The sequence below is a fragment of the Pteropus vampyrus genome, unplaced genomic scaffold, assembly GCF_000151845.1.
Source record: "Pteropus vampyrus isolate Shadow unplaced genomic scaffold, Pvam_2.0 Scaffold292, whole genome shotgun sequence".
NCBI lineage: Eukaryota > Metazoa > Chordata > Mammalia > Chiroptera > Pteropodidae > Pteropus > Pteropus vampyrus.
Genome location: NW_011889073.1, coordinates 639,627 through 661,517, shown reverse-complemented (window position 1 = coordinate 661,517; position 21,891 = coordinate 639,627). Strand labels below are relative to the sequence as shown.

The 21,891-nt window shown below is 51.5% G+C and overlaps 2 protein-coding genes across 3 annotated transcripts in view; one reads left to right on the top strand and one right to left on the bottom strand.

Annotated features, from left to right (window-relative positions):
• Nucleotides 1-2,734, top strand: part of SYTL3 (synaptotagmin like 3) — an 83,892-nt gene extending 81,158 nt beyond the window's left edge. For both annotated transcript variants that reach the window (XM_011376302.2, XM_023521108.1), the window contains one exon: nt 1,471-2,734. In XM_011376302.2, coding sequence (XP_011374604.1) covers nt 1,471-1,580 — 110 coding nt within the window. In that variant the 3' untranslated portion in view covers nt 1,581-2,734. The remainder of the gene's footprint in view (nt 1-1,470) is intronic.
• A 277-nt stretch (nt 2,735-3,011) lies between these two features.
• On the bottom strand, nt 3,012-21,551 carry EZR (ezrin). The gene is made up of 11 exons (XM_011376301.2): nt 21,395-21,551; nt 20,189-20,463; nt 19,662-19,745; nt 18,658-18,804; nt 12,069-12,165; nt 7,123-7,286; nt 6,589-6,719; nt 5,825-5,985; nt 5,443-5,535; nt 3,736-3,984; nt 3,012-3,583 (listed from the first exon to the last, which is right to left on the bottom strand). Exons 1-11 carry the CDS (start codon nt 21,527-21,529, stop codon nt 3,419-3,421), a joined length of 1,701 nt encoding a protein of 566 aa, XP_011374603.1. The 5' UTR covers nt 21,530-21,551; the 3' UTR covers nt 3,012-3,418.
• Between the last annotated feature and the right edge of the window lie 340 nt (nt 21,552-21,891).

Sequence of the window (21,891 nt, the reverse complement as noted above, 5' to 3'; positions counted from 1 at the left end):
AACCCCAAATCACCCTTGATGGCTGGTGCAGAATTCAGCTCTCAATTCTGAACATCCTAGAGCGAGGTCACGTAGCCAACCCGGTGCTTCTCGTTCTCCTTTACTGTTTAGAATTTTTATGGGGACGTGAATTTAGCCCTTTACTTAGCACTGAGTCTCACTGGCGAGCAAGTGCGAGCGTGGAAGGCAGGCCGCGTGGGGGCAGGTGCAGGGGGGTTTTGATTGGCTTCTTTTCCGCAGCTGTCTCACTCTGCCCGACAAGCAAAAGCTGAGGCTGAAGTCCCCGGTCCTGAAGAAGCAAGCTTGTCCCCAGTGGAAGCATTCCTTCGTTTTCAACGGAGTAACCCCTTCTCAGCTTAGGCAATCCAGCCTAGAATTAACCGTCTGGGACCGGGCTGCCTTCGGCGTGAATGACCGCTTGCTGGGAGGGGCCAGGCTTGGTTCCAGTAAGTCTGTTTGAGATATTTATCGGGCCCAAGTGCATGTTGGATCCTTAGTGACTGTCTCACATGGATACCATTAGAAGAAAAATCAGGCTTCTGCGATGGCAGGTGACTTAACTGGCTTTGGAATTGCCTAACCTGCCATAAATGGAGATTACTAAGTCTCCTTCTTACTATGCAACTGAGCGATAATACAGCCAAGTATTTCAACAATTTAAATCAGATTTAGGATCTGCTAAAGAAACAAAAATCACAGGCCTCAAAATGGGCTGAGTACAGTATTTGCTTTTGTTTCTGGTGTCAATCATGAGAGGATTATTTTCTTAAGGGAAAATATCTTCTTAACCCAAACTATTGGCAATTGAGAAAGTATTTCATTAAGATTGGGACAGAAGGGCAATGTGCTTGTGCTGCTCGGCAGGGGTGTTTCTGGCATTTTGTGGGGGACAGTCTCTTGTCGGGGAAGGCTTGAGTGCCCCAGCCCTGCCCACCGGTTGCCAGCAGTGCCCCCTAAACACTGTGACAACCAAAACTGCACAACCAAAACATCTCCAAGGCCTGCAGCCAAGGACCACTTAAGATAAACAGGACTCGCTGTTAGTTTAAAAAGAAATATTGTCCAAAGCAAACCTTCTAAGTAACTCCTTTCTATGAACGAACCTAGCCATCCTCACCTCGCCAGACATCCTGAAGTGTTAAGACTGTTGTCAACCCTCCCAAAAGAACCAAGTCACCAAACCTGTCCTGTCCTCTTTCATCTAACAGAAAACTGCTTCAGGCTTTTGAGGCCCCCAAGTCCCTGGGGAGAATGCCTGAGTGTGTCCTGTCCCCAACAGTTTTGTTGGGGGGGGGGTAGGGGGACAGGGTGAGGCTGTCTCTTTTCCAGTGGTTGACATTTTAATATGGTATTAAGTTGAGGTGAAAAATGATACTTTTCTTGCTGATCCTCATTTTTAAAAAGCTGGGAAAAGGGGCAATAAAGTGGCCTCCTGGCCCTCCGTTACTAATCTGTCATCTCATGCCACAGAGGAAGATCCAGCTGGCGGTGCTGACTCAGGCTCACAATCAAAGCTCCAATGGCAGAGAGTTCTCTCCAGCCCCAATTTATGGACAGACATAACCCTCATCCTGCACTGAAGCGCGGAGTTCCAGTCTGCGTGCCTGCAGGTTAGCTGCAGAACTGGGCGTGGATGCCCCGCCGGACAGGCCCCGTAGGGTGTGGCCGCTCTCCGTCTACAGCTGTCACGTAGCTAAAATGTCCTTCCATACTCTTCAGTGTATGTTTAAGTTAGAGCAGGGACCACTGTCATATAAAGACATCTCAGGCCGGTTATGTGCTTTGACAGGTGTGGAAAATGACCAGATTTCAATAAATGTTCAACAGTTACTTAACCTGTCTCCCAGTGCTCGTCCGATAGTGCAAATTACGGCCTCCTTGTGTGCGTTTCAAAGGTAAAGGAGCCTGGTGGGTGTTCGGTGGCTCCCATCCTACTGGGAAACTTTCTGGAGGCGGGCCAGCCAACCCCATGGAGGGCGAAGGCACCCCCCATTCCGCGTAGGTCACCTCTAGGGTCCGCCCAAGGACCCCTGAGCCCCATGAAGCCTCGCTGGCAGGACTGCACCGACAGTCTGAGAAGGGGCTTCCCACCCAGCCCGGCAGGGACATCCCCGGCTGCACCCCGCCTTTCATGTGCCCGTGGCGCCAGGCTCATCCCACACGACATCTTAACCGAAAAAGACAACGCAGAGCACGAAAGGAAGCATGTGAATAAGCAGAACCGGCAGCCCGTGAGCGCTGACACGCACGGCTTTCCAACCCCAGGGATGCGGCAGAGAATGGAAATAGGTCAGAACAGGCTATTCTTGTGGAACCAAGACCACTGCCAGGCCGGAGGAGTCCCTCCGTGGCTGGAGTGTGAGTCAATGCCGTGTGTGTGTGTTTCAAATAAGAATTTGTGATAGAAAACTGAAATGTGCACAGTCGATGACGTGCTAGAAGAATACAGAAAGGAAAAAAAACGTTCCTTTTACAGATGTGATTATAGTAGTTCGTTAGCTTCATTACTGCCCTCGCATATCAGATCAAGTGTCCTGGCTGCATGGTTTTTAATATGTAATTCTTTTATTATTCTGTAAAAGGTAACAAAATACACAGAACAAAACTTTCCCTTTTTTTTTTTAACTAAAGGTACAAACCCATATTATCGCTTATATATAAATACTATACTCTATAGCTGATCATTAATTAGGTGTGTAAGTCCAACAGTGTAGCCCTGGTAAAAAAAACAAAAAACAAAAAACAAAAAATCAAGAAAAGTTTATCCAAGAGTGCAGTGTCCTCCTGTGTTGTTTCTCCTGAATGAGCCCAGGACTTTGTTGGCTGAAGACAGGATGGAGGAAATCACTGTGTGTGCACAGGTGTGTAAAGGAGTGCTTTTGACTGTTCTTAAAATAATTTTCACCCCTCAAAGAAACATAAATATACAAAGAGGCATCCTTCATAGAAATCAAGTACAAGTCAATCAATTTGAGCTCATTTCAAATACAGAAAAAAAGTATGGCACAGAATATAAGCCACGATGTGGTTTTAATTATACTGAATCGCGCATCACACATGCCAGCATGGAGTTTGTCATCCAGACTTTACAGGCATCTTTCTTTAATTCAACCAGCCCTGCTCCAAGCATAAGACAGGAAGTGATTCGATAATAATAATAATAATAAAAATCAGGCCTGTTTGGCACTATGATACAGATGGGAAAAATAAACCAGGGAAGCTCCCACTGGTCCCAGCCCCAGAATATTCCCACTGAAATAACTACTCTCTTTTTAAAGGAACTGGAGTACGAAGAGGGGTCTAGACTTAGAGAACTACAAACACGAGTTTTAGAGTCTGAGCGTGACCCTGGGCGGAGCAGCAGAGCGCAGGCGCTGAGGCCCCGCCCGGCCCACCCGGCCCCTTCCAGGCCAGGCCTTCACATGGCCTCGAACTCGTCGATGCGCTGCTTGGTGTTGCCCTGCCGGATCTGCCGCAGCGTCTTGTACTTGTCCCGGCCTTGCCTCATGTTCTCATTGTGGATGATGTCGTTGTGGGTCCTCTTGTTCTCATCCCTGGCCTGGGACAGCTCATTGGACAGAGTCTGCAACACCAAGCGGCACCGGGTCAGGCCCCACCCTTTCCACCCGCCTGGCGGCTCATTCCGTCGCCCTAAGGGCCACCTGCTCCCGCGGGAAGCTAAGGACACAGGAGAGCGCTAGGGCGGAGCCCCCGTAGCCCGCCCCCGCCTCTCACCATCAGCTGCCGCTGCACACGCTCGTTCTTCTCGGCCTCGGTGATCCGCTTCTCCTCGTTGCGGTCGTCCAGGATGCCCTCGCTGGACAGCTCGGCGCTGTAGCCCGAGTTCTCCGTGCCCTCCTCCTGCAGGTTGTCCTGGACGTGGTAGCCCACCGGCTCGTACGCGGGGGGCGGGGGCGGGGGCGCCGTCATCACCAGGTGCAGCTCCTCCTTGGTCTTCACCAGGTCATCCTGGGCTTCTCTGGCCTTCAGAGACAAACCAGCTGACAGGTGAGGGCTTCTCATGCAGAACCTCGTGTTGTGTTTGGGCCATGTTCAGAATCACCTGTTCTTTACGAAGGAGGCCCATTCTCCCCGCTAGGAAGGACTATGCCCCTCTGTTGTCCCCTCCTCCCCCTTTCCCGTGGCAGGCTGCATGTAGCACAGACCGGAAGAGGTGGTCACATGTGTCTGATCAGCAGTGTCCCCTGCAGGGTCTCACCAGCCTCTGAGGTCAGGGCCTCACAGTAGTTACCAAGCATGCTCAGGACACAAGAAACTGATGCCGGGGCCTTGATATTTTTCTAGTATCATAAAATTTGTTTCTCTCTATAATTCCAGTAAATGCTCATTGTACTTATTTGGGGGGGCGGGGGGAGGGGGAGGAAAAAAAATTTCCAGCCACTAGAAAGAACCGTGCTCACGTTCTGGTGTGTGGTCTCACCCCCTTTCCTGGGTGGCTGTCCCGCTCAAGCACTGTCTTGCCCTTCACGCCTCATCCTTCCAGTAGCTTTCAGGGGTACGCACAACTCAACGTCGCCCGCCTCACGGCCACCCCGACCCCACAGACGGGCTTAGTTTGTCCCTGTTTTGTAACCAACTTTTCTCAATACTTTATAATAAGCACTTTCTCCAAAAACCCAAGGACTGGATCTTTTGCAGGGAACTCCGGCTGGGGATGGGAGATGGGGGACAGGGGTGGGGTGGAGACCGGTGAGGGGTCTCCAGAAGGGGTTGCCGTGGAGGGAAAGCATGGGAAAAGCCGGGCAGGAGGGCTGGGGAGAGGAACCCCGCCTCCCCACTCACACAGCTTGGCCGAGGTCTGTGCTCTGAACCACACCCAAAGCTTTCCGGGTGGACAGACAGGCCCTCTGGGTGGACGCTAGGGAGGAACACATCTCACTATCTCACTATCTCGGCCCCATCTTGTTAAAGCTCTCCACGGGTCCTCAGGGTACGATTCCCCACCTGCAGTAAGGAATCCAGGCCACCTGCCCGGGTCACACAGCAAATGAGGGGCAGGGCTGGGACTCTGCCCCAGTTTGGAGACCTCCCCCGTCCAGATCTTTCCTCCGTGCCACGCTGCAGAGACCAGCGGTCAGGACCGGGCTTGTTCCAGGCCCTGTGGCCCTTTGCTGGGGGCACCCACATAAGCCGATTGAAAGCTGGTTCCTGACGGGGGCAGCCCGGTGGGGCTGAACACTTCGGGTTGGCCGGAGCAGAGCGGGACGAAGTGAACAGAGAGGTTCTTTGTTCTCTGCTCCCCCAGTAGTGCAGGGTGGCCACTGTGGCCAAGCCCATTCCCACGGAGATTTCTGTCTAGGACCTGCGACCAGGATCCGCAGGGCGCTGGGAAACGTCTCTGAGGCTTTCGATGTGACGTGCCAGCCTGGCCCAAGCCGCAGCCCCCGCCCGCCACGAGGGGGCGCCCCGCCCGCCACTCACCCTGTGCTGCCACTCCTCCACCTCGTCCTCCTTGCGCCTGCGCGCCTCCTCCAGGAGCGCGATCTTGGCGGTGTACTCCGCGAGCTCCGCGGCCTGCACGGAGCGAGCTGCAGTGAGTTCCCGACGCTTTCCAGAGTCCATTTGTGAACGGACGGCCTCCCTCGCAGCGCCGCATCCCTCACGCCTCCTCCCAGCGGGCAGAGTGTCCTTCGCCGGCCCCCAGCACGGCCCCTCCCCGCCCCTCCCCACCGGCCACGGGACGGCCCCAAGCAGATCAGTTTACAGCCCAGACAGAAATCATTGTTAAGGCAGGTGTCACTTTTTCGGTCCCCGGAGGCTGCCTCTCCATAATTCAGCACCGTGAAACCCCGGGGGCTCCTACCAGCTGCTCCTGGCTCTTTATCTGATCCACCGCCTGCTTCTCCAGCTCCTCCTTGGAGCGCAGCGCGGCCATGCGCTCGGCCTCCAGCCGCTCGGCCTCCTCCTGCGCGCGCTTCCTCTCCTCCTCCAGCTGCAGGGCCCGCTGAATCTGGTCGGACAGCTCTGAGGGGCACAGAACCACGGCCGCTCACGGCTCCGCCAGGCACTCGGAGGCCAGCCCGAAACGCCCAGCCCGGGGGATGGGCCGGGGTCACGGCCTGGCAGCATGGCAAACGCTACAGGGTAGTGGCCCGAGTTTCAGGGTGACAGGGCCTGCTGCACTGACATTGCCAGGGGAGCACCCTGCTTCCCTCCCACTGTGTTTACAGGACACACGAAGGCTGGGCCTGGGTTCTAGTGTATGGCGGGGAGGGGACAGAGCCCGGTGCCCATAGTGGCCAGCTCTGAGACCTCGGAACGATCCACTCCTACAAGCGAAACCTTTACCATGCTCTTAAGGAAAATGGGACGACTCAGCATTCACTTCCTGGGGCTGAGAAAAATTCTAAAAGCTAGTGATGCACGTGAAGCATTGAGCACAGCTGGTGCTGACGTCCGGGACTGTTTTCTCATCCGATGACTTTTCCCTGTCTCTCTCCAAGTCTCTATCCTGGGGGCTGTGTTTTAAACCGAGACGGACATTCTTCCTGGGGGTGTGTGTGCTGCTGTCCGCCTGTCCCTCTGTGAAAGGTCCTCCGGGACATAAAACCCGAGGCGTGCACCCACCTTTCTCGGCCTTCTTGGTCTTCAGCTCGTAATCCTGCAGCCGGAGCATCAGCTCCTCCTTCTCCCGCATCATCTGCTCCTTCTCTCTCTCCACGGTCTCTCTCCTTTTCTTCTCCGTTTCCAGCTGCTGCCTGTTACGGGGAGGGCGAGAGGTGGCACAGGAAGCTCTAGACTCTGCAGGCATGTGTGCTGTCAACACTTCCACGGTCGGCCATCCCAGCGAGACACCCCGGCCGCAACCGGCCCCGGAGCCAGCCTGTCGCCAGCCTGTCACCAGCCCCAGCAATCTGAAGGAGCAGCTGCTTCTTGGTCACCTGCTGTCCCCCCCCAGTGCCCAGTTGCAACTAAGGAAGTGAGGTGGCAGCACTGACCCAGCTCCCCGGAGCACTCCCGCCCTGGGCTCTGCCACCGCCCAGCCCACAGCGGGGCAAGCTCTGTGGGCCACTCCTGCACGGCTACTAGGTTGTGTCCCATGGGCGGGCAGGGCTGTCCCGGAGCCAGGGCCGCGCTCCCGCTGGCCTGCACCCCGCTCACCGCTCCAGCTGCTTCTGGTGCTTCTCCTCCCGGGCCTGGGCCTTCATCTGCTGCACCTCGATGGTGTCGGGCTTCCTGCGGCGCATGTACAGCTCGTGGTTCCCCATGCAGAGCTGCAGGATCCGCTTGTTGATGCGCAGGCGAGGTGCATAGAACACGAAGTCCTGCAGAACAGAACGGCGCTGCTGACTCGGGCGCCTGGCTGCCACCCGGCTCCACCAGGTCCTAGGCTCTTTTCTAAAAGGCCTAATGTAGCAGACAGCAGGGGGCCAGAAGGGGCCCTCTGGATAAAGCCGCTGACTCCAAGTGACAACGAGATGCCAGAAATGCAAGTTCTCAGTGCCGTGGGACGTGTATGCTCAGGAACGAGCAGAGGGAGAGTGTGCTGTCTGACCGCGTGGGGGTGTGCACGTGCTGGACTGCAAAGCTGCTCCATGGTGCGGGGTCTCACGGCCCCTGGAGCCCAGTACCCCTGAGTCCCAGTGTTGCCTGACCCTCAGGTTAACGTCTCTTGTCCTCTCCAGCCCACAGCCACACCCCTGATTCTGGGGCTGCCACGACTTCTACTTAAGCGTGCCGTCTCCTCCGCCTCAAACTGCTGCCTCCCACACTGCTACCAGCACGTCCCTCGGGTCTCTGCTGGATCTCCAACGCCATCCTGTAGCTAGCTCCAGGACCAGGCACAAATGTCGTGGCCTAGTCCACGTGAAAGCCAATCCACTCTGGCCCCGACCTGCCCCTTGCTCACCTAAACTGTGCTCTTTTATACCTGTGAGCATTCCCCAGTCAGTCAGCCCCTCCTCTTTGGAATGTCATGTAAAATCCCACCTACCCGAGGACAGTGGCACTGCTATGGGACGACGTTAAAGCATCGCCACATGCCTTTTCTGTGACCCCGTCCACCTCCCGTGGTTGACCAGCACTTCTTTTGTGTCCCCTGCACTCGACGCTGATGTCAGCCACGGTGTTGCTGGCAGCCCACTCTGCTGACTCGTCTTGTCTCTCTCTCTCTCTCTCCCACTAGACAGTCAGTTCCCAGGACAGCAGGACCATGTTCATTCACCTCTCCAGTTACAGCACCAAACCAAACCACTCAGTGTTAGTGGTGCTCAATCGACACCCGCCGGGTGACTGACAGTTCATGCAGCACTGCTACGTCCAAGCCCCATGACCTCGAGCAAGTCCCTGAGCCTTAGCTTCTTCGACAATACAACAGGGGTGACGGCCACCTAATGAGGTTGCTTGATGATTAAATCATATCATGTTTGTAAGGGCTCAGACTGTTTCTGGCATGATGAAAGTTGGCTGGGCAGAGTGCTCACTCAGAGACCACTGGTTGCCTTAGGAACCGGCTAGCAGAGAAACCTTAAAGAGAAACAGCCTCCAAGAACTTTATGACTAGTGACTACAGAACTTTATGACTAGTGACTACAGAAGTCCCCCACACAGATGACACAGCTTGCCTCCTCGCTCCTTGCTACCGCTGTGCTTAGGGGGAAGGGGAATATGGCTTAGAAACTCTTGCTACAGTGATTTAAAAATGCTTGTCTGCTTCCTCTTCCTTTTTTCCTTTCTCGTCTCAGCAACAGGACCCTCGGCCTCCAGATTCTGACCACTGGAACAGGGAAAGTGTGGCTGAAACCAAGAAACAGGGCCGCACGTTCCACAGCAACTTCCGGAACCTAAAGGAACATGCCAGGCAGGCTAATCAACCCGCCCAAGAAGGAGTTACTCGGCTTCCTGGTCTTTGCAACTGTTCCAGAAACACTAGGGAGAGGGTGGTGTCGGGCGGGGGGGGGGGGGTCCCCTGAGGGCTTCACACAGTGTTATTAAGTCATCGGGTTTCCGGGGAGGTGTCTGCACAGCTGGGAGAAACAGGTCATTTTATTACCCACCTGTCTCTTGTTTCACAAGAGAAAACACTCGTGTGTTTTGGTTGTACGGGCAGACGCGCGACTCAGGTCTTGCTGTGGCTCCTGAGTCCTGGACTGGCAAAGGAACGCTGGTTGGCACCAACTCCTCTTTAGAAAGTTTAAAAACCCAGGGGACGGAACTGCGGGGAGCTTCCTCTCCTGGCCCCCAGTGTCCCGGGGACAGGCCCTGCGCCGGGAATACGAGAGCTCTGAGCCTCGTGCCTGCTCTTTGAGGGGAGGTAATTATTAAAAATTTCTAAATGCTGATCTCCAGCCAATGCCCCCTAATGCAAAACCACGACACTGACGAGACCTGGGACAGACCCTCTAAACTCTGACGGAGAAAGAACGTCTTAAAAATGAAAACCCTAGGCACGAAGAAAGTTCAAGGACACGAATCCAAACACAGTCTTTAGAGTTGGTTGAGAAGTGAACCAGGGGACCTCCAGGCTGCTCCCCCACTGGGCCCCATCAGCCCAGGGCGGGGTGGGAGGCGGCCAAAGGTCATGGTTAAAGAAGCTGAGCATGGTTAACGGGTTGGTCACACTGTCAAATGCCAAGTTTCATTTCTTCGACATTTGCAAAGGTGTTACAGAGGTGCCTGAGAGCCTTCTGCTTGTTCCATGAGGCCACAAGGACAAAAAGGCCCTTTTCTGAGGGGAGACAGCTGGACTCAGCCCCTCACAGGGCCACCTGGGCAGGCTTCAAACATTTATGGTATTTAAGGCCCCAGACTGCAGTCCGTAAGCTGGCAGGGAGCAGGGATGGCTCTGTAAGGGAAGCTCCTGGCCCCGGGGAGCAGGTGGCGAGTGCACGGGAGAAACTGGGGGAAAGACTCTGCCTTGCCAGCCTTGGCTCACCCTTGGGGGCTTTTCTGTCTCCCAGGGAAAAGTTTAAACTTGGAAATGCGATCTTCTGCTGCTGCCGGTGTAAAGACAAGCTGGGCATGCCAGCGCGGAGAGAAGCTGCAAAGCAGCCCTGTGAGGTGTGGAAGGTACAGGGACTGGGTTCCTTGCCAGCTCCTCACGTCCCAAGATGGGGAGCCTGAGCAACCCAAAAATCTGAAGCAGTCACCCTGTCCCCATCTTGTGTCCCCTTTAAATGGCAGAGGGGATGGCCGATCTGCTACTGTATCATCGCTCTAGTGTTAAATTTACTGCCAGGAAGCACATTACTTGTTTTATTTGTTTCATCCACCTCTCCCACTGGAACGAGGATGTCACGAGGGCTGGGCGCCCCGAGTGCACTGTGCACCGACTCTAGAATGGTGCTCGACAAGAAGCCAGCCTTTTCTCTCCTGGTTTTTCCTTTTTTTTTCTTTTAAGTGATGGCTTCACATAGAACTACTGTATATATACTAAGAGTAGACTTGGCTAATCCAACCAAATGCATTCTAATTGCCTCCGCTTGGGATTTTGATTCGGAAATATTGGCAGCTTTTCAAAAGCTAACCTTATACCAAATTTTTTTAAAACAATCCTTAAACAGTGTAGTCCAGAATTCCTGTTGGTCAGTCCCATTAAAAAAAAAAGGTTCTGAAAAATTAGCACCGTCTCCCCGAGGAGACAGCAGCCTACGCAGAGACTTCAGGGTCTTCTCGTCTCCCCAACGTCCCAATGCCATGCCCAGGTAACGCGCCACACGCTGACCCTGGCTTGTGGTGCTGCTCATTAATGTGCCCTGTTATCACGGAGCTCAAGGGTCTGTATTTTAAATAACTGTGCGGCTGCCCATGGAGTAGGAGTCGAGAGCTTGCAAAGAGCAGGAAACATTTTCAACAGAAAGAAAACACTTTCACAAACAGTGTTGAGACCTCTGGTCTTCACTTATACGGGACTAAGCCATGCGCAGGGAGGAGTAGCTGGACAGTAAAGCCACATGCTGTTTCCCCCTGGCATTAACCATTGCCAGGCGGTGCCCAAGCCCAGCGAGGGCTCCCAGACGTCCGGCCCACAGCACAGCCCACGCTCGCCTCTCTCAGCCTAACACTGTAACTAAGGAACGAGAATTACACAAGACACAAAGTCCTTTCCAATCTATAATTTTGGTAAAATTCAGAACAGACTCTAAGGAAAGTAACAGAATTTCTTCAAGCGGTGATGTTTTTTAAGAACCGGATTTCTGATTAGAAAACACTCCTCACCAGTCCACCACACCACAGTGTGTACGTATGTCTTAAATATTCTGAGCAGAATAAACCACAAAACCAAATTTCCATAATGCAGTGGTCTCTGCGGCTGTTAGCTCACATTCAGTATTCTTTAAATTCCAGGATGTGACGTCTCATTTCCAACTAAGTCCTCCCAGGATGACCGCCTGTCGGTCTCATGTTTGTGAGAGGACCAGTGTGACTGTACCACCACCGTGAAGTTGCTTGTGCAAAGACCACCTGAGGGGCACAGGGCAGTCTGCAAAGGGCTGAGGCCACTGTCTGCATGACAGAAGCAGGTGAGGTACAGATGGATCTTGGGGGACAGCAATGCTCCAGACACGAATCTGACTTTTCCTGCTAGGCACAAGTTGCAAGGAAAGCTCTGGAAGTCAAAAGCTGGCCCTCGAGGCTTGCAGCAATCATTGCCACACTCCAGGCGGGACCGGAGATGCTGCTGTGAGCCCCACACCACACACACGTACACTCTGGGAGGCCAGCCAGTTTTCCACCTGGATACGAACGTTTCACAAGCCCAGAAATGCTTATCATTTGGCAAAGGTCAATGACTCAGAGCTGCCCTTTTCTTCATAAGGAATGAAGACATTTGAAAACTTAGGTGGCAGTCAGCTAGCTTTTGACAGACACCTGGCCTCCATGATAACCTCCCACTGCAGCGGTCAGTCACATGGCTCAAGTCTCACTGTATATTGACCCTCAAGGTAACCTGTTGGCAATCCTGCCCACCCCCCTGCCCCAACACACGCATGAGTAATCACCAGCTCTTTGTCACTTAGGCAGAGAATTCTGATTTGTCCTGAAAACACATTTGACGCTAAGAATAAAAAACAGTCACCCCCCACGTATAATCCACATGAACTTACAGGGGACTTCTTGTCGATGGGCTTAATGACAAATTTTTTGTCATTGAAAGAGATGTTCCTGATTTCACTCCACGGGAAGCCAATCTTTGGGGTCAACCTGAGGTTAAAAAAGTGGATGGTTAGAAATGCTTGGCTGAGAGGTTTGCAAATCTAGTCTTAGTACTTTTAGTTCGATTTTTAAAAAGTATAAAGCTAGCTCAGGAAGCATAATATATAATATACATCATTACGAAATAACCTCTACCTATTCTAGGTGAGTCAGGTGGCTGCTTGTAAGGTTCATTTAAGCTGTAGAAAGCCTTAATATGTTACATTAGACTTTCTCTGTTTCAGATACCATTCTAGAAGTAACGCAGATCCTCAAACCGCCAAAGACACTGCCATCAAAACCAGTCCTTTCCCACATGCCATAAAAACTTCCAATTTAGAGAACAGCATGGGTGTGGAAGAATCTATTGCCTTCCAACACATTTAAATAAAAACTGATGGGCAATGAAGGTCTTGCTATGACAACACAGGCCAGGTCATGGCAGTGAGGGGTGGCCTCTGAAGGCCAAGAGAGAGCATCTAAACCCAACAGATGGCTCTTTTGGGACACAGCGGTCACGTACACCTGGAGGGATGTCGGGGCACTGGCCAGGCGGTGGTTTTGCATGTCGGATCTTTCCGGCACACATCCCTTCCTACAGCCCTGCCCCACGGATTCACCAGTGCCTGCGGAAACGCATCTGGCCACCATGTGTCACAGCTCTCAAGCCAACGTGCAGAGTTTGCTGTGCTATTTCAGCTTCGTATATGGGATAAAGAATTTTTAAAGAGGTAATTTTGTTTACAGGTCCCTGAGCACCAAAAGGAACTCAAGATATCTCCTGGTGCTGCCAATGGCTTCAGCCTACGTCCTTCCATGTGGCTGTGACATCGGGCAGGCATGTGCTGTTTCAGAGTACTGTCCTCCAGCCCACAAGAGCAAAACGCTGGAATGACAGGAGCTATGAGCCCAGCGACTGCTGCTCAGTTCTCAGCTGTACAGTCAACACTGTGGGTCAGATTTCGAGCTCCCAAACCGCTAACGAGGCAGAGGTCTACTCTCCAGCTCCTAGCTTTATGCAGGTCTCTCAAAACAGTTTCTGATCCGAGACAGCTCAGACCTTCAGGCTGGACAGGCATCTTTCTTTCAAGAGTTGGGCATCCTGTCACCATGGCCTCCGGCCTTCTGCTTTCTGGTGTGTCTGGAAAGTTTGTCTTTTAAGACTGAGTGCTCATAACAATGGAAAGCCACTCACAGGCATGAGTGCAGTATCGATGACGAGGCCTAAACACGGAAATTATGACTCACATCTGAGTTAAAAAACCTCCTTTAATTCTTGACCACAGTTAGAAAATTAAAGTCTACAAGGATTTCTTTCTCTCTTTAAGAATTCACATTTAGAACATGAATAAAGAACCCACAGAGAAGATTTCTAAAGATTTATATCATGGGTCTGTCCCTGTGTAGGCCGCATGTTAAAAAAAAAAAAAAATGAGAATCTTGAATAACAGGGACCAGAGCTCTTTGAAGAAAGAGCCGATTCCAGGCCTGGAGCAGGGAAAGTATAGGGTGATCCTGGAATATTTTGAAGTAACAGGTAAAGTGCTCAAAAAATAATGGGGTGATATCGAAAGGGCACAGGAACGAACTTGAATGGGCTCGTAAAGGCAAATCTCAGACAATTTGAGCAACAAAATAATAACAGTATGACATTATAGCCCACGGAATAAAACAAATATCTACGAGTCCATATTAATAGAAATAACTAAATAAAGAAGTGGAGACATTGGCCCCTTACGGTAGAATCCCAATTAAGACATGTAAAAGAGATAATTAAGAGTCTCATGCTCTACCGACTGAGCTAGCCGGGTGCGTCGAAAAGGAATAATTACAAACAAAAAACAAAAAAAACCTCCATTTCTCAAATACCAGAGTAATAATCGTTTCATGCAAGACTCATCAAGAGATGCTAGACGGATGAAAGGATAAGAAACAGGACATTTACAGAGTTCCAAAGTACCTCCCCGAAACACTCATTAATTAGGGGGAGAAGGGCAGGAACTCCGCAGGGGCCTGGCAGACACCACCTTCACCAGTGATCAGAGTTAACGCCGCCTGTCGTGAGATATTCCGACGTCACGTGCCACCTTGCAGGGCCCTGGAAGGGCATGACGTCACTTCTGTGGGATCTTTGCCAAAAGTACAAAACTCGAATGTAATCATGAGAAAATAGCCCCAAGTCGAGAGACTTTCTACAAAGCCGATGAATGGTCAGTGCTCTTTGAAAGTGTCAAGGTCCTGACGGACAGACTGTGGACAGATGGAAGGAGACGGGGAAGCATGATGACTGACTGTAGGTGTGATTCCAGGTGGGATCCTGGGGCAGGACATTAACGGACAACTGAGTATAATGGGAATACTGTCTATGGACTGTTAACAGTGCCACATCAATGGCAACTTCCTGATTTTGACACCTGGAATATGGTTACAGGTATTAACGTTTGGGGAAGCTGGGTGAAGGCCATATGGGAATTCTTTGTATTTACTATTTTTGCAACTTTAAAAAGTCTGAAGGAATTTCAAAATGAATGGTTAAAGAATTTTAATTCAGAATACGCCACTGAGGGTGATGATGATGTTCTGATGTTGACAGGAGTTTGGATTTTACAGGCAAATGTGTTTGTCTAAACCCAGCGAGTGAACACTTAAGAACTCTGCATTTCATTGTGTGCAAATGTTATATCAAAAGAAAATGAATCATACTGAGTTCTAGTAAAGGATATGCATGTTTGGGAAAGTATACAGATGCCTGCAATTTTACTTTGAAATGTGTCTGAAAGAGAAAGCCATAGGGTACAGTGATACGTGGATGGCAGAGACGGGACAAAGCCCAAGTGGTAAAATGCTGATGGTAGACTCTCGGCTGCAGGCACACGGGTGTTCACTGTAAAATCCTTTCTGTTTTGCAATTTGTTTTAAATTTTTCATTTAGAAAGTTTGGAAAAGGTCCAGGCAGTGCAATGGGCTGGAGATCACGCCATGCTCCACAGACGGGGCAGAGCAGCCCAGCCTTCGCCCTGAGGCAGTGAGAGGGGCAGAGATGACTCGCTAACCCTCGCTGTCCCTGGGGCGGGCAAGGAAGAGGGGGATGCGACCCCACCGGGGACTCTCGCCCACCGCCTGCTGCACCGCCAGGCGACGCCCCTGGCACATGTCCCAACTCTCTTCTCTGCCAGTCTGAGGCGGACTTTTAAACTTCTTACTAGAGGTGGTCTTACTGGAACCCTTTGCCATAGCAAACTTCTATAAGAATTGACTTGAAAAAATTGTTCCACGTTCAAGTTAGGGTTCCAAAGATCAGAAAGGGGAGAATGGCCTGACGAGCGTGATCCAGCACATCTGGCAGGGCAAACCCACACCAGTCAAGACCACTGCTTCGTGCTCTCCTCCTGCACAGGTAAGCCACTAACGATAAGGCACAAAGACATAACCCTATCCCTCAAAAAGGCCCAAATTAACATATTCTGCCTAATGAGTATAATTTTAGAATAACTGGAAATAGTTTATTTAAAATGGTTGGTCATTATAATGTGTTTGAAACATCATTTCTAAAGTGAATAAAATGAAAATGTAAATCAAAATATGTGATTTACAACTAAGGAATTTGATGGAAAAGATAGATAGTTGGCTCTTATTTTGGTCCCCAACTTCTCTACAGCCCTTTCCAGCATCTTTTCCCTGGAAGGGTCGATCACGTGGCCTGCTGGAGCCTGAGCCCACAGCACAGTCAGGGATTATTGACGGAAGGACCCCAAAACGGAGGGAGCCCCCCCAGAGAGCAAAATGATGCCCTCAGAGGACTGAAGAACTGGGGGGCGGGATCAGGTTTCCCTCGTTTCGTTTTTTGTTGTTCTGTTTTTGGGCTGAGGATGTCACGTATAGCTATAACACAGCTGGCTAATCTGGACTTTCTCCGTTCCCAAGCTGATAACGCCCTTCACAGAGGGTCTGGGTCTGCCGACATCCTCCCTCCCTCCCTCCATTCCTTCTTCTTCTGATCTGCGGGTTTACCGAAAGGAAAAGACAAGTATTTTCATCCTACCCGCTCCCCCTTAACGGTTATGTACACAACGCAAAAGAGACCCCAAAAGACATTTCCCATTCAGGGCATATTTAATACTAAAAAGAATAAGCAGTGCCGTGAAATAAAGATGTAATTATTTGCAGGGTGCACTGAGTCTCTCGTCACCCAGCTCGCGTACTCGATGTACCCCATTTCTCACTGGAACAAGGGTCCGGGAACTTCCAGCGCTCCAACTGTTAGTTCTCAGGTGACAAGTCAACACTCAACACCAGGCGAGGGGTGTCTAGCACTCTTCCAACCTGAGTCACAATCTCCTGCTTATCCTGGAAACCGAGCTGTCAATATTTGTTTAGAAGGAGACGTTGGGCCTATTGATTAAGTGGATATCTGGTCAGTGTTTTTGTTTTTTTTTCCCCCTAATCAAAGAGGGGAGCAGAGAGAGAGGCAGGAAGTGGGGCTGCCCCCAGGCCGCAGTATTTTCTTTGGGGCGAAGACCCCTTTGAGAGAACTGCCAGTTTCACTGATGAATTGGGGTCGGGGGTGCGGGGAGAGAAGGGGAGCAGGAACAGGACTGGAGGAGGAGTGCAGCTCAAATTTTATTTAAAAAAAAAAAAAAAAGAACAGAACGTTTGCGTGGGTTGGGGGCAGTTACAGGCTGACATCAGCAAGTTCTTGCCTATGGCTGTTTCTTGCAGCTTGAAAAACCTGTTTGGACAGGCCTGGCCATGGCTATGTTACAAAATCTGGTCATTCAAGAAACGAGTTCAAAGAAGAGGCAGTTCCCACATATAAACCCCACGAGGCCGCTGTGTTCTCTGTTCTCTGTTCCGTGCATGGCCGTGTTGACCAGCCACCATCCCCCGACTCGGGGGCCTCCGGAAGGACCTCGAACTGGCCTCCCAGCCCCCTCACTTACCCAGACTACTGACGTTTCTCTACAGCACTAGGTCTCACATGCCCAGGGGAGCAAGCCAAGTCTTGAGTAACTCACTTCTAGGTTCTGGAAGAGTTCTCGTGATTCCCTAACAAGCATACTGCGTCACGTCGTGTAACTGGATTTTCCCAATAGACGGCGATTCTCCTCATAGGATCCTAAGCATGCTCCATCCAACCTTAGGCGCCCAGAGCGGGGTTTAAGAGTCTGGGCCAGGCCCCTCCCGAATGCAACGTATCTGTACTTCGGGTTCTGACAAGAACACATGTGGCCGGGGCTACAGACGGATTCCTTACAGAGTGTCATTTGTCAAAAGGGGTACCACTCCCCTTGTGAACGCCAGCGAGGGTTTTATTTTTTAGGGACTCTGGGGTGTGGGGGAGCCATGAGCATGAACACCTGAGAACAGGCGGGATGCATGAGGCAAGGGGAGGGAATGAGGGAGAGCCATGACTTAAAGGAACAGCATGCAGCTGGGAGGGAACGAGGACATGCGGCCTGGCCTGCACTCTGTGCCAGTTCCAGGGGCCCGCGTGCACCCCTTAACTCTGGGCCCCTCTGCCTACACCTGTGGAAGTGGGATCCCAGGCCAAAGGGTTGGCCTCGGCATCAGGCTCGGGCACATCCCTGCCGGGCACCTCCTCAGCCAGAACCGCTGCTGCCCTCTGCCAGGACCTTGAACTTGACGGCCACTACCAGGGCTTGTTTAGGTGGCCCTTTAAGACGGATATTCCAGGGACAATACAGAGTCTCTCTCTCTCCCTCCCAGTCCCAGAAGAGACAGTCCCCTCCTACTGCTGCTTAAATGCAGGTAGCTTCTGATCAGAAGCTAGAATTTAGGCTTCTCCTCGGGGCTGAGGGGACTATCTCAGAAAACTTGCCCTCACTGAGTCCGAGTGATTTTCTGTGTATCTAGATTCTTGGCAGAAAAAAGGCCTACATGCAGTGTTTGCAACCACAGGGATGGGCACAGGAGGTCAAGGAGAGGCCCGGCCTCCTTGCTCGAACCCTCACCTGGCCTGCTTTATACAGTTTTAGAGCTCACTCAACAGACTGAACCAACAACAGGCAATCAGATACCTCCCGGCAGTTTCAGAGGCTTTAGCTAAATCGTCCGCACATAAAGGCTATTGTTTGCAGAATTGTGAGGTCCCTGACAGTACTATAAACATACTTGGTTGGATGGGTACAAAGCCCCAGGTGCCTGGCACTGCCGGGGCTGCCTGGGTGGTCCCTGTGGGTGTGCTGGGGAACGGGGTCTCAATGGAGTGGGGGGCTGTGGTCACAGACCTTCGTGGTCTCCCTGCAGGGCCCTTCAGCACGTGCCACATGCACCAGGTAACATGCCATGTTGACAGGAGAGAAACAATGCACGGCCCATGTGGCCACATCACAGCTGGAAAGCCCTTCGAGATTCACACACTGGGCCAGGAAGTGGCCAGATAAAGACTTTGAAAGTAACCCACGTGCACACTTGCCGTTTCTCCATTGTTTCCAGGCCCCATACCCCACCCGCTAGAGATAATCACAAAGTTCAACTCACTTGTCGTCCTTCTCATAAATATTTAGTCCGAGGGCATCCACTCCGAGCCACAGGTCTGTTCCTTTCTTATTTTTTATCTCAAAATAGTTGATGCCGTACATTTCCAGGTCCTGGGCAATCTTCAGATACTCCAGCATCGCGCTGTCTCTAGTTGGGGAGAACACACGTGGGCATCACGGTTAGCGCACACGAGCCTCGGCAGCTGACGCACCGCCGGCATCTGAAACGTACGGCCGACCACACAGGGTGGGCCAGCGGCTGTGTGATCCCGCCACGGGGCCGTGCACACCTGTACCCCAGGCTGTCCTGGGCACTGACCACCGATGGACTGCACCCGTTCTCCAGGAACTGAACTGATTCACAGTGGTTTCCTTGGACCTAGGTTTTCCTCTTACGTCTCACTGCCAGGCCCGAGCTCCCTTTCTCTCTCGCTCACGTAGGGCCCCCAGGGGATCCCGTTGCCCCCCAGGAGCAGCCAGGGCTTCGCTTCGAGTTACTTCTTTCCACACAAGAAGCTTGGCTCGGACAGGAGACTCAAAAGACATGTCTCTGAAAAGCCCAAACTGCAGATGAGCTTCCAGGGCTGGGACGACGCACAGGGTGGGTGACTGCCGAGGCCTGAGATGAGGGTGATAGGACCACAGGGACTCTGGCCGCTACTTATACTTCATGCCAAGTGTTTTTCACCTGGGATCAATTTTTTCCATTTAAACACACTTTTGAAGGCAATGGCCCTATAGATAATGAACCAACCAGCATCTCTGTGACAGAGAAAGGAGTAACTCTGATGGCTTGTGATCCCTTGATTAAATGAAGTTTTAGACATAAGAGGGAGAGGGTTTAGGGCCTGAAGTCTTCTTACCTCGGGCAAGAACACCCGGCTTTACTGAAGAAAAAGCCTCCCTTGCAGCTCGTTACTTCTCACTGCTCTGCCAGACACGGAGACTGGCCTTGAGGACCCTAACTGCAATCACAGAGACCAGAGCCGCCCAGCCAGCACTCACTTGAGCATCCCGCGGTGCTCGGCGTGCCACACCTGGATCCGGTCCTCCCACTGATCCCTGCTGAGCTTGTGCTGGTCCATGACTCTGGAATGCAAAGGAAGAGGGCATAACACTGTCACCCTAAAGGGCTGAGAGGTGAGTGACAGCCCTGCCCACCCTCGTGTAAACCTTGACTTTTCAAATAAAACCACCATAAAGTGCTTTTGCTTCTGCTCCCGAATGGGTACCATTTCTACTTACGGTGACTCACAACCTGGAAGATTTAGAACCTGGGGCAAGACACAACTCAGTTTTGTTGGAAAATTTTTTAAAAAGGTTTTTTATTTTAGGAGGCCTCTTCTTCCAAAAGAGGTTAAATTTACGTGATCGCGTAGTGCCTGCTGACAGCCAGAGCACGTGACCGTGAACACACAGAATAGGAAATGACCAGTGTCCCAGCCCGAGGAGCACTTAGTCTTGACAAAGTCCCTGTGCCCTCTGCCTGCTTCTTTACCATCAGCTGTACCCGGGCCTGGCCACCTGCTCACCTCTGGGGGATCAGGCGCTCGGAGCTGAGGTACCCAGACTTGTGCGTGTCTTTGTTATAGTCCCCAAACTTGGCCTGCACTGCGTACGAGCCGAGGAGCACTGCGGTCTCAGGAGGGCAGTAAATCTCATCGCTGAGAATGCCGTCCTTCACTTGGAGGAAGAAAAGCTTCTGCGTGATGTCCTGGATGAGCTCCTCAGACACGTCTTCAGGGTAGAACTTGGCCCTGAACTTGAACTGGAGAGGATTCTCCTTCCTGACCTCCTGGGCTGACACCTGGACATGACAGAGCCAGACTCTCAGTGTGAGTTCTGAAGACAAAGACCCGCGCTCCCAAACACAGGTTTCTAACTCCTGACTCAAAGGGTCCTTCAGGACAGTTTGCAGAAGACAGTATTTATTCTGAAAGTCATCTTTTTAACATGTAAGACGGGGGGGAGGAAAAAAATTTAAAAAAAAGGCCAGATAGAAAGTTCTATTATACTCCCACACTTAGCAGTGGCAACTTATTGACACACTAAGTCACGAGCCCAGCTCTGATTTTCTAGGGACAATGAGATCCATTCCAGAGAACTCGAATTTGGAGACACCTGTCCCGATGACCCGTGAGCCTGGCGTCCGCCCACGTGGCCAGTCTAGCCCTGGACCACAGAGCTCATGCTCAGTAATTCCTCAGCCCCTCCCTCTTTCACACCTCCAACCGCCCTCCCGACTCGCCATGGAACAGGAGAGGAAAGCAGGGATTTGGGAAAAGGAACATTTTTCGAATTGTTTAGAGAAAACACATTTAGCTTACTGCTTTCCTTTATAATTGCTAATGGAATTATCCAGTCTTTGGAGTTGGAAAATAATCTATCCCAGGCTCAAACAAAGCAATAACAGGTTCTTACAAAACAGTGGATGATTCATGGTTTATAAGATTAACAACCTCATTGGAAAAGGAAAAAACAAACTAAGGTCAGCTAAAGCTATGCAGTTAACCATCATATGCTCCAATGAGTGAGCAGAAAGGAGAAAAGCCAGGGTCTAATTTCTAACCAATAATATCCCCAGTTACTGGAAACCTGCAAACCTTTTTGATTGTAAAAGTTTTACACAAAGAAAAAGGACCTGAAAACAAAAGACAGAGTGAGGTCGTCCAGTTTCAATGTCAACGTCGTGGATCAACATCTAATTAACAACCTGTAAATAGTTAACTTTGATTTACCTTTTTATCAAGTTTCAACCAGGTAGGAAATCCTTTATTATCTACATACTGGAGGCCAAAGTACCACACTTCCCGGAGGCCGATAGTCTTAACGACCTGTGAGAGAGGGACAGAGAGGGGAAGGGAAACAGGCATGAGAAACTGGACGGGCAGTGGCCACCAGCAGCCACTGTCACGGGGCACAGCACGGCTGCCCAGAGAGCAAGCCTCTCCTGCACTGTCGAGTACCTTGTTACTACCACAGGCTATTATTACCCCAAAGCTGTGAACCATTTATTTCTAATATAAATTTGAGCAGATTCACGGCTAACTTTAAATCTTACAAAATCTTAAGACCTTATAAAATCGCACGCCCGTCCTCTGGTGTCTCGTACGCCTTCCTGAGTAAAGACAACCAGGTGTGTGATCGTGAGCACACACAGGACCGGGCAGAACCCAGGGCACACCGGTTCAAGTGCGGGTCTCAGGTGTGAATGTCACCTGTCAGGTGTGCCCAC

Coding starts and splice junctions, on each gene's coding strand:
- EZR (XM_011376301.2), bottom strand. CDS start 21,529: ATGCCTGTTTCCCTTCCCCTCTCTGTCCCTCTCTCACAGGTCGTTAAG. Junction 12,166..18,657: donor ATTTATGAGAAGGACGACAA/GTGAGTTGAACT, acceptor TTTTAACCTCAG/GTTGACCCCAAAGATTGGCT. Junction 3,985..5,442: donor TGGAGGAGTGGCAGCACAGG/GTGAGTGGCGGG, acceptor TTGTCTCTGAAG/GCCAGAGAAGCCCAGGATGA.